Source organism: Arvicanthis niloticus, chromosome 12 (assembly GCF_011762505.2).
Source record: "Arvicanthis niloticus isolate mArvNil1 chromosome 12, mArvNil1.pat.X, whole genome shotgun sequence".
Classification (NCBI taxonomy): Eukaryota; Metazoa; Chordata; class Mammalia; order Rodentia; family Muridae; genus Arvicanthis; species Arvicanthis niloticus.
In genome coordinates this window covers 4275587-4291494 of record NC_047669.1, presented here as the reverse complement: position 1 = coordinate 4291494, position 15908 = coordinate 4275587, and the positions used below count along the sequence as shown (strand labels likewise).

At 47.5% G+C, this 15908-nt stretch overlaps 2 protein-coding genes across 4 annotated transcripts in view; both read right to left on the bottom strand.

The window, feature by feature from the left end:
• Positions 1-5485, bottom strand: part of Gnb1l (G protein subunit beta 1 like) — a 63584-nt gene extending 58099 nt beyond the window's left edge. For 2 of the 3 annotated variants that reach the window (XM_034515513.2, XM_076942624.1), the window contains exons 1-2: positions 5260-5415; positions 5077-5169 (exon numbers count right to left, since the gene is read on the bottom strand). The gene's annotated coding sequence lies outside the window, so the exon portion shown is untranslated. Of the gene's footprint in view, positions 1-5076; positions 5170-5259 lie in introns of all 3 variants that reach the window. The other variant, XM_034515514.2, reaches the window with a different exon arrangement.
• On the bottom strand, positions 1290-3005 carry Rtl10 (retrotransposon Gag like 10; the record flags this gene model as incomplete). The annotated part of the gene is given in 5 exon segments (XM_076942625.1): positions 1290-2406; positions 2409-2481; positions 2483-2578; positions 2580-2747; positions 2749-3005. Coding segments are annotated over 5 exon segments (729 nt in total), but the record flags the coding sequence as incomplete, so codon positions are not given.
• Positions 5486-15908: the final 10423 nt, after the last annotated feature.

The window sequence follows — 15908 nt, the reverse complement described above, 5'->3', positions numbered from 1 at the left end:
TGCTGTGTACTGGGCAGCTGTGCCCCCATCCTCAGATCAATTTGGCTCAAAGGAGCCTGCATGCTCAGCTCTCACTAGAAACGTACCCTTGTGCAGAACTGGTCTTTCTTCATTCCAATCCCAGGCCTCACATTCCCACCTGCTACCTGCTCTCCACCTAAAGCTCTCAGAAGTCAGATCCCAAGGCCACCCAACACCTGCAACCCCTTCCCCTTCTAGCTCCAGCTCTTCAGATCAGACCCTCTCACCTTCATGGGCTCCACTGGGAACCAGCACCACACACCTGTGACACTCGGCTGGGCTCTACTGACAGAATTTCTGTTCACAAAACAAGACTCGGTCAGCAGCCACCACACACTCAGCAGTTAAGTCAACTTGTGTTTATTGAGATCAGCAATGCTTCCAGGGACACACAGGTATGGCAGAAGCCTGACATAGAGGCTCAATGTGTGTGTGTGTGTGTGTGTGTGTGTGTGTGTGTGTGTGTGTGTGCGCGCGCGCGTGCGCATGCGTGGGGGGTATACGTGTGTACTCTGCAGAGCAGAGATGGGTAGGGGTTTTTTCAGCATAATCAGGTATAGTGAGAATGTTGCCCTGTAAAAAGGGCAACAACTAGAGTGAACCAAGCAAGAGGCTTAGATCCTACCCTCTTGCATTCAAACCTCCCAGATGCCCAGGGCTTCAAATAAGCCGCAGGAAGCATGGTTCTCAGTAAAAATGTCACCTTATCCCTCAGAAGGATGAATATGGTTGCTTCTGCACTGCTTACAAGAAATGAAGTCCACCAAGTGTGCAGTGACAGATGAGTGGGTTTTTTTTAAAAGGCAGTATATACATACAATTGGGTATTATTTAACCATAAAAACAAAAATAAAAACAAAAAATAAATCCAAGCAACATGAACCAAAGATACTGTTAAGTGAACTAAACAGGTAGAGACACTAATGCCACATGCATCTGTATCTGTATTAGAAAGCTATCAGAGTTGATCTGACAGAAGCGGAAGGCAGATAATGGTAACAAGACAGGAAAGACCAGGATGAGACAGGAAGATCAGATACCTTCCACCACACAGTGTACACTTAAAAGTTGGCAATAGGGCTGGAGAGATGGCTCAGTGGTTAAGAGCACTGACTGTTCATCCTGAGGTCCTGAGTTCAATTCCCAGTAGCCACATGGTGGCTCACAACTATCTGTAATGAGATCCGATGCCCTCTTCTGGTGAGTCTGAAGAGAGCAACAGTGTACTCATATATATATATATAAAATAAATAAATCTTTAGGAAGAAAAGAGTTGGCAATAATATATTTCATCTTTTATAAGGAACCATGAGAGGAGTGTAAATGCAATCCTATACAAAGAAATTATCAACATTTATGAAAAGGAAATGGTAATCACCAGATTGGATCATTATACATCATTATATCCAATTATACTATACTCCATAGATATACCATTTTAAAAAAAAGAAAAAGATTTAGTCCCTGTACTCAGAAGGCAGAGGCAGGGGGGTTGAGTTCAATGCCAGCCTGGTATATATCAGTATATATCAAGTTCCAAGCCAGACAAGACTACAGTGAAACATTGTCTCAAAAAAAAAAAAAAAAAACCAACCAAGCAAAATATTTAAAAAAGAACAGCTGCTTCCTTCAAGCAGCCTTCTTTCCATTGTAGCCTAACATGAGAAGTCACAGAGCACAGAGCACAGGTGGAGAAACACCAAGGTTCTATGTGGGGGCAGCATCTGGACACTGATCAAGAATCCGATGGTGGCCAGGTGGAACAGCACTTCTAGTGTGGGGTAGGAACTAAGCTAGGAGCCCAGCACAGATCCACATCCCAGTAGAAACAGGAAGAGCTCATGTGCTTTTCTGTCTAGCTATCCACCATGGGGTAGGTGGAGTCATCTGTGCATGGCACTGTCCTGTCTGGGAGCTGGGGGCTCCCTCACTATGCACGGCACCTCATCTCACAGGGCCCTGCTACACATCCAGAGGGTGTTCAGAACACAGGGCAGCTCTTGTGGGATCTCTGGGACACTTTTCACCCACCGTGGGGTACCCAGATACAACTCTCTGTTTTAGAACTCTTCTCTTGTTTTCTGAGGTTCTGAGTTCCCCAGATAAAGTGATTCGAGCTTCCACGAAGAGTTAACCAGTTTTAAGGGTGCTGAGACAAGTTTGGGGGCTGCCTCCTTTAGACAGGAGGCAAGTCAGCCTCACAGCATTAACATAAGGACAAAATGTAAAACCAGACTGGGTCGGGGACTCTCAGGGTCCAGGGGAGCTCTCCTTGGCCAGATGCTGCTGAGACCAGGCACTTCTGGATATAGGGTTAGACCTCAACCTAGCAGGGTTTGGGGGGAGCAGCTAAGGCAGGCTTTGGGGGAGTACTCATAGTGAGTGGGTGCGAGGGCTCTGAGAACACCTAAGTACTGCCCTACTGTGGGCAGACGTGGGGCCACTGGTGGCTGGCTTGAGTGGAAGGCAGGAGACAGTGCCATGGTACTCAACAAAACTGTTTTGAATAACTTCTTCGAGATCCCGGCAGAAGAGTTCATAATCATCAGGCAAGGTACCTACAGCAGTAGGGGGTGGCCCAGGCCCAAGCCAGGCCTATCAGTCAACTGAGGCTCTCACAGACAGAGCTGAGATTGTCCTAATAGTGTTCAAAGTGGAAGACATATAATCACCCAGCTGAGCCAAACAAGCAGTCTAGTAGTCATGGAGAGCCATCAAAGGTACAGATCAGAGCCAGGAACCCAGTGGAAGTCTGTCCTGAGTGGCCAAGGGTCTGGTATGCATCCAGCTGGAGGGCTTCTTTCTGCAGGCTTACTGCCAGAAGAATGATTGGTTGTACTGTTCTGCTCCACGGTGATGCACACACACATGGGCCCACAGCAGGGCCTCTCGATCCAGGAGTCCGACAAGAGGTCATGTTGTGAGTACCATCCATCTGCTGCCAAGAGTGTGCATTGGTGAAACTGGCTGCCATCTAGACAGGGTTACCAGGGCTCTGCCAACGGTACCTGCCATGAGGCACGCCAGGAACAAAGGAAGGAAGTGCCACGGAAGACCTGGTGTGGACAGAAGAGGCAGGCACAACACAAGAGGCCAAGGAGCCGCTGGTCAGAGTGTGGCAGACTGCCATTCCAGGTAAATGCTGAGGACCAGAGAAGCTGAGCCAACAAGAGTCGAGGGACTGTCAGATACAGGCCATCATCCAAGGAAATCTGTCCAAAAATAAGGTGGGGAAGAGCAGGAACCAGGCTCAACCATCACCACTGACTGGCAGGAAGAGGCAGCAGGCAGAAAACCCTCAGGGACCTGACTAGCTGCTCTGAATTGGCAGAGGGACCCAGGGGCTGGCCTGGAGCTTGGAAACAGACAAATGCTGTCTACGACTTCCAAGGCGTAATGACAGATGCTGTCAATCCTAGAGGGGACCAGATCAGAGCATCAGGGAATTTTAGGGCAATGACAGTAGCAACTGTCATTTGTCCCATTTGTACTGAATGCTGACCACACACCACCCACAAATTAGGTACTATTATCATTGCCAAGAAGAATGGCAAAGTGATGTGTAGGCAGTCACACACCAATTAGTAAATGACAGCAAAGGAGCAGAACCTGGCTGCAGAGACAAGTTTAGCTACAGAGCACTTTGAAGGTGATGGACTACCCTTCAGAGTGGGATGTGTGGGCTCCTGGCTGCCTCAACACTGTAAACTGCTAAGAACAGACCACACCAAAACACCCCTGCACATACAGCAGCAGGCATACCCGACAGAGGCAGGCTGCCTTGCCTATGTTTCCTCCTGCTCCCAGGATTTCCAGAGTCCACCTGCAGGCAAAGCTACCCAGTGCTAAGCACTTTTCCCTCAGCCTCATCTTCACTGCAGTCAATAACCTAGCACCCTCACCTCCAAAAGTGAAATTCTGAGATTCCACTCGGAGGCCTCTGCCTGTTACCACCAGCCCATGGGCTGGGTCTGGAAAGCTCCTAATGGTTGGACCCACCCGTATTCCACACTGTGGTTGCCAGAGGCCAGACAAGGAAGGAGGACAAGGAACCCTCCTGGGCTCTCACTCTCTCCTCCAGTCTCTCTAGGGAGGGAAGCCCACCACTTGAGACCTCCTTCCAACTCTCTGCTTCATCCCTATACACAGAGCCCAATTCTCCACAAGCTCTCTCCTAGAAGCATTAAGCCTTCCATGTCTTCACACCTGGTTTTCCACATGTTTACCCCCAAGCCAGAGTCAGTTCCTCCAAAAAGGTACAGCAAGGTTGATCTTTCTATCAGCACCAACAAAGTGGCTTGCAACAACTCAGCTGTCAGCACCACCAGCACCTACTTCTACCACCCAAGCATTTTAGAACATCTCAGGTAGACCCCTGACTCACACCTGAAAGGCCAGCCCTTGACCAGGAATTCCTACCATGATCATCAGCCAGATCCAATCTCTCAGTGAGTTCTTGAAAAGTAGTGCCTACAAGCCAGGCCCCAATCCCCAAAGCTAGGATACCCACAAACACCATGTTGCATACCCAGAGGCCAGGGTGCCACCAAGACCTCTTGCCCCAAAAGCGAGCCTTAGATCTTATCTGCCTATTCGCCTGCATGCCTGAGTGCTCCTGGCAACCTAAGAGAGAAGAGGCCCTACCCTTGCACGAGCAGTCAGCTTCTGCTTCTTCCTAACTGAGCCGGTCACTAAGTTTTTGAGCCTCAGGGTCATCCCATGCCACCCTCTGCATACCTGTCTGTTGAACTCTCTCGCTTCTCTCCGCCATCTCTGCCTGGCACTAGGTAATTTCGTTCCTTTTCCCGAATTGGACAACAATCTTCGAGAAGACGGAGGGCCACGGCGCGTGGTAATCTTCCTCCGCAGGCCGGGCAATACCTAATACGCCGGCTGAGTTCTCTGCTCCCGAGACCCAGGAGACCCGGGAACAGAACTTGCCCAAAGCCAAAAATGTGAGTGGAGGACAGACAACCTGCATCGCCCGCCCGCCCGCCAGAAACCGCCATGCAGGACGTTCAGATCATAAGCTCCGGGACATCGAAGCCCACCTACCTAAGAATGCGCCAGGAGGGCGGCCAGGGTCAGAGGATCCGCTGAGGAACCGGGCAGAGGGGCGTACTTCCCAGGGCAGGATCCCGCGGCCACCTGCAACGTGAAGAACCAGATCAGGTGAGCGGGGCGGGACTCAGGACAGAGCCCCCTCCCCCGCGCCCCACCTCGCGCCGCCACACAGACCCCCGCCGCGGAGATCCGAGAGGGACGCAGCCCGACCCGAGCGAGGATCTTGTGGGCGCCTCGTCAGCCACGCCCCGTTGGCGTGCCGGGCCACCCCCGACGTACCGGCTCTGGCGCCCCGCACGGTCCAAGTGAGCCTTCCCGCGGGGCTGCGCGCGCACGCTCGGCCCGCCGCGCCTGCGCTCTGAACAGCAGTCTCGCAGACGTCCACACCGCGACAGCGCGGGGGGTGATGGGAGCGCGCGCTCGGTACTAAGCGGAGAGCCCCGGTGCGCAGGCGCTGGGTGGTCCTGCGTTCCACTGGAGCGGGAGGTGGAGGGAAGCGGGGGACGGTTCCCATGCGTTCCCAGGCCTGGAGGACTGGCCAGCGCCGGCGTGGGTCTAAAGGCTGAGGGCGTCATCAGGCCTCCGGTACTGAGTAGTTCCTGAGCCTTCAGGCCTGGAGAGTATATCTCCCTAAGTGGCAAGTGTCTGTGTCTTTGTGTGTGTGTGTGTCTTGTCCCTCCACTTGAATGCCTAGCAGCTGCAGGCCAGCAGGCCAGCAGGCCAGCGCGCTGCGCAGCACTGACACTTTAGAGGGGCCAGGAGAGGAGCCTGTGTGCCCCTCACATGCATATGTTTGGCTTGTCTCTGTAGCTCTTCCGAGTTCTTGTAGTGCCATCCATCCCACAACCCGGACATATGTTTAGATGGGCCTTGGACCAGGAACAGAAGGCTCTGCTGCACGGTAGTACTTCCGAAGGCAAGCACACGCATAACACGCCACCTCCCTGTTTGCCCTGCTCTAGTGACTCCTTTCATGAAAGATCTCTGAAATGTTATCTGCATTTACAACCAAACTCATTCGCTTTGATCCTTGAGACTGGACTCAAAGATCACATTGTACCTTCCAAGGGTCTGTGGGCCTTTCAGTAGCCTGGGCCAAAAGCAATAAAAGTGGCACCCAGCCAGGAAACACCTCCTTGAAGTGTGAATGAAACTTGACTTTTTTTCTTTTTCTTCAGTTGTATCTTTCCTAATTGACCTGATAATTTCAACTTCCTCCCTTAAGGGAAGGGTTGTTTCTGTGAATTCCGATCATACTCAGGCCCCAAGCAGCTTGAGCCAGTTAACAAGAGAGTGAACAACAGCTTGTGCAAAAGACTACCCAACCAAGTCCCTCCTACACAGGCCTTTTTCCAAATTGCCTTTTGGGTTTTATTTTAGGGCATCACCCCAAACGTCTATGACAAAATTTTATGTACTAACCATTGTAATACAACGCAGCAATAATATTAATAAGTGTATTCACAAGGCTGTGCCACTATTGCCACCATTTCTAGAACTATTTCATCACATTAGAAACTATCGGTTAAGCACTGACTCCTCATCTCCAAACCTTGAGCTTCCACCATTTTGAGTCTGAATTTGACTGTGTAACCCATGTAACTGGTACTCACACAGTGTTGTCCATTTAATTTCATATATTCTCAAGGTTCATCCACGTACCTGAATTGCCTTCTTTTTAAGTGCTGAATGAGAGACTGGAGAGAAGGTACTGTCTGCTCTTGCATAGAACCTCATTTTGGGTTTTTGGGGGGTTTTTTGTTTGTTTTTTAAAGATTTATTTATTTTATATATGACTAGTACACTGTCGCTGTCTTCAGACACACCAGAAGAGGGCATCAGATCCCATTACAGATGGTTGTGAACCACCATGTGGTTGCTGAGAATTGAACTCAGGACCTCTGAAAGAACAGTCAGTGCTCTTAACCACTGAGCCATCTCTCCAGTCCAGAATTTCAGTTCTGTGGCTCACACGTGGCCATAACTCCAGTTCCAAGGTATCTGATGATCTCTGCTAGTTTCTTGGGCACTGAGCACATACACGGTTCACATATTACATGCAGGCAAAAGCACTCATCCATATAAAAATTAGCATTGTTTTAAGAGTGCCAGTCTTTAATCCAGAACTTAGAAGGCAGAGGCAGGTGGATTTCTATGAATTCCAGACCAGCCTGGTCTATATACTCAGACATCTGTATCAAAAACACCCAAAAAATAAATAAAAGCTAACTAATTCCTCCTCTGAGTGTCTGCATTTTCTTTACCCATCATCCCTCAAGGCACTGAGCTGTTTGTACCTTGGCCATAGTGGGTGTGGAGTAACAGTGCCGTGGAATTGTCTCAGGGCTTCTAGTGCTGCGATGAAACACCACGACCAAAGCAAGTTGGGGAGGAAAGGGTTTATTTGTCTTATACTTTCAGATCATAGTCCATCATTGGAGGAAGTCAGGACTGGAACTCAAACTGGGCAAGAACCTGGAGGTAGGAGTCGATGCAGAGGCCATGGAGGAGTGCTGCTTACTGGTTGCACCTTTCAGCTTGCTCAGCCTGCTTTCTTATAGAACCCAGAACCATCAGCCAAAGTATAGCACCATCCATAATGGGCTAGGCTCTCCCTCATTGATCACTGGATAGGAAGATGCCCTACAGACCTGCCTACAGCCTGATCTTATGGAGGCATTTTCTCACTTGAGGTTCCCTCCTCTCAGGTGACTTCAGCTTATGTCAAGTTGACATAAAATGAGCCAGGACACTGTAAAAGATGTTTGAGTCCCTAGATTTTTTTTTTTTTTTTTAAGATTTCTTTATTCAATGTATGTGTCTGTGAGCACTTTATCTGCATATACATCTGCATGCTACAAGAGGGCATCAGATTCCATTATTGATTGTTGTGAGCCACCTTGTGGTTGCTGGGAATAGAACCCCAGACTTCTAGAAGAGCAGCCAGTGCTCTTAACCACTGAGCCATCTCTCCAGCACCTGATTTTTATTTTTTTAATTTAAAAAAGTATGTGTTATGAATGTTTTATGTACATGTATATCTGCACTGTGTGAATGCCTGGTACACTCAGAGGCTGGAAGAAAGTGTTGAATCCCCTAGAGGTGGATTACAGATGTTTGTGAGCTGCCATGTGGATGCTGGAAACTGAACCATGTCCTACAGGAGACCAGCAAGTGCTCTGAACCACTGAGTCGTCCCTCCAGCCCCTTATTTTAATTCATCAGCTATATGCCAAAAAAGAGTGGAGCTGCTGAGTGTTACAGGAATTTTGTTTTGTTTTGTGAGAAGCTTCCAGTGTTCTAGATGGTCACATTATTATCTGTTGCCATTACTGGTGCACAAGTCTTCCAATACCTCCACAACCTGCCAACAAGTAGCTGTGCGCTGGGCCTGTCATGTAGATACTCAGTTTCCCAGAACTATTCATTAAAGATACTGTCCTTTCTCTGAGCCTTTGGCATCTTTGTCAAAAGTCATTGGTGGAGCTAGAGAGGTGTCTCAGTGGTTAAGAGCACTTGTTGCTCTCATAGAGGACCCAGGTTCAGTTCTCAGCACCCACAAGGCAGCTCACAACTGTCTGGAACTCTATCTAGTTCTAGGGGATTCAATACCTTCTGGCCTTTAAAGTCACTACATACATGTGTTGTACATATATGCAGGCAAAAATAGTCATATTTATAAGATACAAACATTTTTAAAAAGTCACTTGATAGTGCATGAACAAGCTCACACACATTACACACATACTAGTGATCACAAACATGTTTCTTTATTTAGGAGCTTTCTGTTATTTTCCATTGGTCGATGTCTGATTTAATGCTAGTGCCACACTGTTTTGAGTACTGTAGCTTTGTAGTTAAGTTTGAAATCAGGAAGTATGAGGCCTTCAAATTTTCTAACTCTCTTTTCTTTCTCTTTCTTTCTTTCTTTCTTTCTTTCTTTCTTTCTTTCTTTCTTTTTTGCTAATGGTTCCTTTAGAATTTATGTGAATTTTAGCACCCCCCCTTTCTTCTTACTGAGACAGTCCAGTTCTGTAGCCTTGCCCACTAACTCTTTCTCTTTTTTTTTTTTTTTTTAAAGATTTTTTTAAAATTTATTTTACCTATATGAGTATACCATTGCTCTCTTCAGATATACTAGAAGAGGGCATCAGATCCCATTACACATGGTTGTGAGCCACCATGTGGTTGCTGGGAATTGAACTCAGGACCTCTGGAAGAGCATTCGGTGCCCTTAACTGCTAAGCCATCTCTCCACTCCAGCCCCTTCTTTCCATCTCTCTCTCTCAATCTCTCTCTCTCTCTCTCTCTCTCTCTCTCTCTCTCTCTCTCTCTCTCTATCTTTTGTGCCCCACCTTTCTTCTTACTGAGACAGCCTCATTCTGTAGCCTACATTGGCAGCTGAGGTATCTTGCCCCTTACCAAATAGCTTCTATCACAGCTGGTTGAATGTGTTGATGCAGAATCCACAAACACTGCAGATTGTATGTGGAATGTCTGTATATCAACCTATGTACATATCACACACACATTATTTATTTGAAATCCTTCTGTCTCAGCTTCTTCCCTCAAAATTTCAGGGATTAAAGGCATATACCACCAAGGCTGTTTAGAAAAGGTTTTTCTATTTTTTCCAAAACACCACTGAAGCATTAATAGAAATCGCTTAAGCCTTTAGATCACTTAGGGTGTATTGATATTTTAAACTATTGTGCTAGGATTCCAGGTGCAGTGGTACACACCTTTAGTCCTAGCACTCAGAAGGCAGAAGCAGGTAGATCTCTGAGTTCAATACCAGCCTGGTCTACATAGCAGGACAGACTCTGTCTCACCACCCCCTTCCTCAATAAATAAAATGTTGGGCTAGGATTATAGCTCAGTAGTGGACCACATGTCTAATATGAATGAAGGATAGCACAAAGATACTAAGTTTTCCAATCTATGAGCATAGGGTATATTGTTTTTGTTTAAAGTCTTCATTAATGTTTTTCAGCAGAATTAGGCATAGTATCAGAACCCTGTAATCTGAAAACTCTGGTAGATGAGGCAGAAGAATCATAAGTTTGAGGCCAGACCAATCTTCACAGCAAGCATATATCTAAAATTATTTTAAATGTGTGTGTGTGTGTGTGTGTGTGTGTGTGTGTGTGTGTGTGTGTGTAAATGCCACAGTGCATGTGTGCAGGTCAGAGAACAACTTCTTCTGGGGGTAATTCTTTCCGTCCTCTAGACATCAGGTTTGGCAAAAAGCACATTTACCTGCCAAATGATCACTGAATATTTTCTATCACAGCTGGTTGAAGGTGTTGATTCAGAATCCAAAGACACAGAAGACTGAGTATAGGGTATCTGTATATCATCTTACACTGTGCATACCACACATACATTATTATTATTACTATTACTATACCCATGGTAGTGTTTACGAACTTCAGTAACACAGGAAGTAGTAGCAGTGGGCACCTTCGACTCACTCCCTGTCTTAAAGGGAAATACTGGTTTGTCACCATGTGTGACATCAGCTGCTGATACTGGTTTGTCACCGTGTATGACATCAGCTGCTGATACTGGTTTGTCACCGTGTGTGACATCAGCTGCTGATACTGGTTTGTCACCGTGTGTGACATCAGCTGCTGATACTGGTTTGTCACCGTGTGTGACATCAGCTGCTGATACTGGTTTGTCACCGTGTGTGACATCAGCTGCTGATACTGGTTTGTCACCGTGTGTGACATCAGCTGCTGATACTGGTTTGTCACCGTGTGTGACATCAGCTGCTGATACTGGTTTGTCACTGTGTGTGACATCAGCTGCTGATACTGGTCTGTCACCGTGTGTGACATCAGCTACTGATACTGGTTTGTCACCGTGTGTGACATCAGCTGCTGATACTGGTTTGTCACCGTGTGTGACATCAGCTGCTGGGGCCCATCCCACTGTTCTGCTAGTTTGAAGCAGTTTTGTTTATTTTTCAACATTTATTATTTAAATTTTATTTTATATATATGGTGTTTTGCCTTGTATGTATGTCTGTATACCACATGTATACCTAGTACTCTCAGAGGCCAGGAAAGAGTATAGGATGCACTGGAACTAGAGTTTGTGAGTCACCATGCGAGTGCTGGAAACCAAGCCTGGCCACAAACACCTCGATACCAGATCTCCTGCGCCACCTGATCAGCACCACATGTCAGACTATTTTAGCTTTTTGACACAGTGTCTCATACACCCCTGGCCTTCATTTTTGTGTAGCTGAGGATGAGCTTCTGAGCCTCCTGTTCCACCTCTGGGAGGCTGAGGTTAGCAGCTGTGGTCCATCACGCTCAGTATATGGGGTGCTACAGTCAAACCCAAAGTTTTGTGGACGCTAGGGAAACGTTCTACCAACTGAGCCAGAAACCCAGCCTGGCTTCCTCTATTATTGATATCCACTTTTTTTGTTGTTGTTGTTTTGTTTTTCGAGACAGAGTTTCTCTGTGTAGCCCTGGCTGTCCTGGAACTCACTCTGTAGACCAGGCTGGCCTCGAACTCAGAAGTCCTGGGATTAAAGGTGTGTGCCACCACTGCCTAGCGATGTTCACTTTTTTTAAAAAGTGGTTTATTTATTTTATGTATATGAGTACACTGTAGCTGTCTTCAGATACACGCAAGAAGAGGGCATCAGATTCCATTACAGATGGTTGAGGGCCACCATGTGGTTTCTGGGAATTGAACTCAGGACCTTTGGAAGAGCAGTCAGTGGTATTAACTGTGGAGCCATCTCTCCAACCCTGATGTCCACTTTTATTTTCACTCTTCTAAATAGTCTGAATTTTTGCCATCCTCTGGAAGTGCTTAGGTAATGGCATATAGACTGTTCTTCCCAACAGAGGCATTTATTACAGTATTTACTCCTCCTGCATGTCTTCTTCTCCTCTCTTATCCTGACATGGGGGCTTGCTGCATTGCTGTCTTAGTGTTCTATCGCTGTGAAGAGACACCATGAAGGCAACTTTTATGGAGGAAATATTTAATTGGAGCTGGCTTACAATTTTAGAGGCTTAGTCCATGATCATCACGGCAGGAAGCACGGCAGCACACGGCAGACATGGTACTGGAGCAGTAGCTGAGAGTTCAATATCCAGATCCGCAGGCAGCAGGAAGAGAGAGTCACTGGGTCTGGCTTGAGTTTCTGAAAGTTCAAATCTCACCTCCAGTGACACACTTCCTCCTACAAGGCCACACCTACTCCCACAAGGCCACATCTCCTAATCTTTCTCAAGTAGTGATGCCCTGATGACTAGGCATTCAAATACTTGAATATATTCTTATTCAAACCACCACCATTACCCAAACTGATCCCAAACTTCTGGCTTCAAGAAATCTTTCCATTTCAGCTTCCTGAGTAGCTAGGACTGTAGGCACATTCTGCCAAACCTGACTTGAACAGATATTTAAAGCCAGAGGTTTCCTCTGACAGCTGTTGAGAAATACCAACAGGCTAATTCCAAGTCTCATATCATTTCCCTTTGATTTGGGGCTGAAGAATTTCATGCTTCTTCTTCTTCTTCTTTTTTTTTTTTTCAAGTTTTAGTTTTTAGACAAGATCTCATGTAGCCCATGTTATTTCCAAATTTGCTGTAGAGCTGAGGATGGCCTGGAACTCCTGGTCCTCATGCTTTTACCTAAAAATACTGGGGTTATAGGCATGTATCTCTATATATGGCTATAACAGCTGCTTTAAATTTTAATTCCAGGGGCTGGAGAGATGGCTCAGTGATTAAGGACCTGAATTCAATTCCTAGCAATTACATGGTGTTTTTTTTTTTTTTTCTTTTCATTTTTTTTCTAAATATATATAAATGGAAGGCCTCTTTGGGTAAGAAAAACACCCTTTCAGATAACAGGATGGACATTCTGTAGAAGCCCTGAGCAGGTGCCTTATCTTGTCAAATATTTGAGAAAACATCCAGCAGGGGAGATCCTGCACTGAAAACTACCCAACTGGAGAAGGAAAAGCCAACTAAGGCAGAGACAAAGCACATCTCTAGGCTATGACAACCACATAAAACATGGCAGAAAGACCAGGCAGAAGCCGGCTATGTGGCTTAGTACCAAGGCTGAGGCAGGCAGATCTCTGTAAATTTGAGCCTTGAACATAGGAAATCCCAGACTGGCCAGGCTATAGTGAGACTGTTTCAAAAGCAAAAATGAAAGGCTAGATAGAGCCAGCTGTGTGCTGAGGAGAATGTCCACGGCACAGGACCATTTGGATTATATGGATCCAAATGTCATCAGGCAGCCTTTGGTGAAGTGGGTGGGGCGGAATGAACCTGTCTGGACTGGTGGTAGTAAGACTCACTCTCGTTGTGTCTGGGTCTCCTAGTGGAGTTTCCCGCCCTGGCATGCCTGGGTGCTGGGAAGCTGACAGGTACAACACCTGGGAGAATGAAGCATGGGATGGGAGACTTGGCCTTGCAGAGAACAGGCTGATGGCAACAACAAACTCCATTTACACACAGTTTCCCTCCCTGAGACTTTGAAAACTAAATATTCCCCAAGCTATGGAAACCCAGCCACTGGCTGGGCGCTAGAACTTTATTATTGTAATGGGTCGGCCCAGTTCCAGCCGCCACAGGCAGAACAATGAGCCATTGAAACTTTCTGTAGGTCTTGCTTCCCATCCTCCCTCTCCCTCAGTTGAGGCCTGAGAGGAAGGGAGGGCAGTAGAGCAGCCTTTCCGAAGTCCTGGCTTTGCTATCAGCTCACAGGGACTCCTGGAGAGTCTGAGAAGTGCTCTCCTCAGCATCAAGCAGGGGCCCCATAAAAACTACAAGCAGAGAAGCATTTGCAAAAAGGCTTTACACTGACACTCCATTGTGCAGCTTGACCCTTCTGGGTTAGGAGATAATTGTATCTGTTTCCACATAAGTTATGCGAAGATGCTGGAGACAAAAGGTGTTCTCATCATGCCTAGCCAGTGTGCCTTTCTAACATAAGTAGAACAAAGGAGACAGCAGGGTGTCTCCTGCCTTGTGCCCGGTGCTCATTCTCAGGACCACGAGCAGTGCAGGGCCCTAGGGTCAGTGGCTGCAACTGGGGCAAGGAGCTGTGCCCATCTGGCCCCAACCCCCAGCTGCTGTGTACAAAGTCACACTATATCTTGTTTATGGACCTGCTTTAGTCCCAAGCATTTGGTGTTATTTGATCATCAGTTTTAAGCCTGAAATATCCAATTTTATTGGGAGAGAAAAAATTTAATTTTATGGAACTACAAGGCCCAATTGCTGTCCCATGAAATTCTAGAGGGGCTTGGGCTGGGTCTGCCTTGCCCATCCCTTTTGCCTTTGACCCTGGCTTTGAGTTTCCTCCCTGAGATGAGGCCTTATCCTGCCCAGTGAGGCAGCTGAGAGCCTAGTGTCAAGAGACTCCTTGGGTCTATCTGGATTGGATTTCTAGCCTATGAGTGCCCAACACCCTTCTCTGTCCTTGATGAAGGCCAGACCGAACACAGAAATCCTATGAAGGGAGTCTTCTTACTGCCTACTGGGAAGGCCTCGTGTGCTCCTCAGATAGCACAGGGACGACTCCTGGGACCCCAGCTTGGGTTTCAGGATTAGGGTAACCTGAGTATCATAAACCGCATCAAGGCAGAGATTAGGCGGGCTCAGATCTAAGATGCTTTGTCAGGCCCGTGGGAGATGGGAAGGTCTCCTCACTGAGCTTGCAGTCACAGGTGCTTGGCTGTGGACCAGAAATATAAGAGCTCTTGGAGGACTTAGGGGGCTGGGGACAGCAAGGGGAAGTAGCAGAAGCCACCTCCAGCAGCAGGGATGCTCAGGGTGGGTCTGCAGGAAAGTGAAGACCAGCAACAGGTAGGCCCATGTCTGAGCAGCCATGACCTTGGCTGGCTCACCATCAAATGGGCCTTCTGTTTCTCCCCCCAGGACAGCTCTCTGTCCAGAGTGGACAGCATCAGTCTTGGTTGGACCTTTGGTAGATCTGGGCCATACCAGGTGGCCAAAGGCAGGCATGAATGTGATATGACACTGCATGAAGAGGTAGGACCATCCTCAGCTCCTGGGTGTGCAGGGAAGTGTGGCTTCAGTTCCTTACTAAGGACCTGTGTGTGTCACCAATGGAAACTCAGCCACTGTCTTCAGCCATTGTCAGAACTTCACCCTGTTATAATGGGTTCTGGAAACAGGAGCCATGACCCCAGCATTGAGCTCTGGGCTTTGGGGGTGGGTTACAAATAAGACATGTAAGACCCGATGCCTCCTGGCTCCAGCCTTCTATCCATCAGCCTGTGGTCTGGTGCTATCTCCCAGTTCTCTAGAGGCCTCTTGGCATCCTGTGTTGAAGAATCTTCTGCTCAATTATTTCACATCCTGAATATTTTAGGTCATGGTTGTGCAAGCCCTCACCAGTCTCTCTAGGCAACTTTTTTCTCTACCTTGTCTGGAAGGGTTGCTGAGCAACTGGGCCATGTCCATGGCAGGATAGAGGTGTCTCCACAGCTCTGGAGTCTCCCATCTCATCTGGAAAAAACCACTCATAGCACCAGGGAGACCTTCACCTGCCTGTGAGGGACACACAGGAACTGAGCCAGGAAGTGCCCTCCTGCTGCCTTCTGCTGTCTGTGAGAGCAAGGTACATGTGTATGGCTCCATCTACTTATTTGTGCCTTTGCCTAGTTCAGGAAGTACATAAGGAACAGTCCAAAGTAGTACAGCCTGAGCCTGGATCAAAAACCAAAGCCCTGTGCATTCTGCTGGCTGTAGGCTTCCAGTGGAACCAGCACCTTCTGGAGACAGGAAGAGGAGAGAGAATGAGGCCAGCTC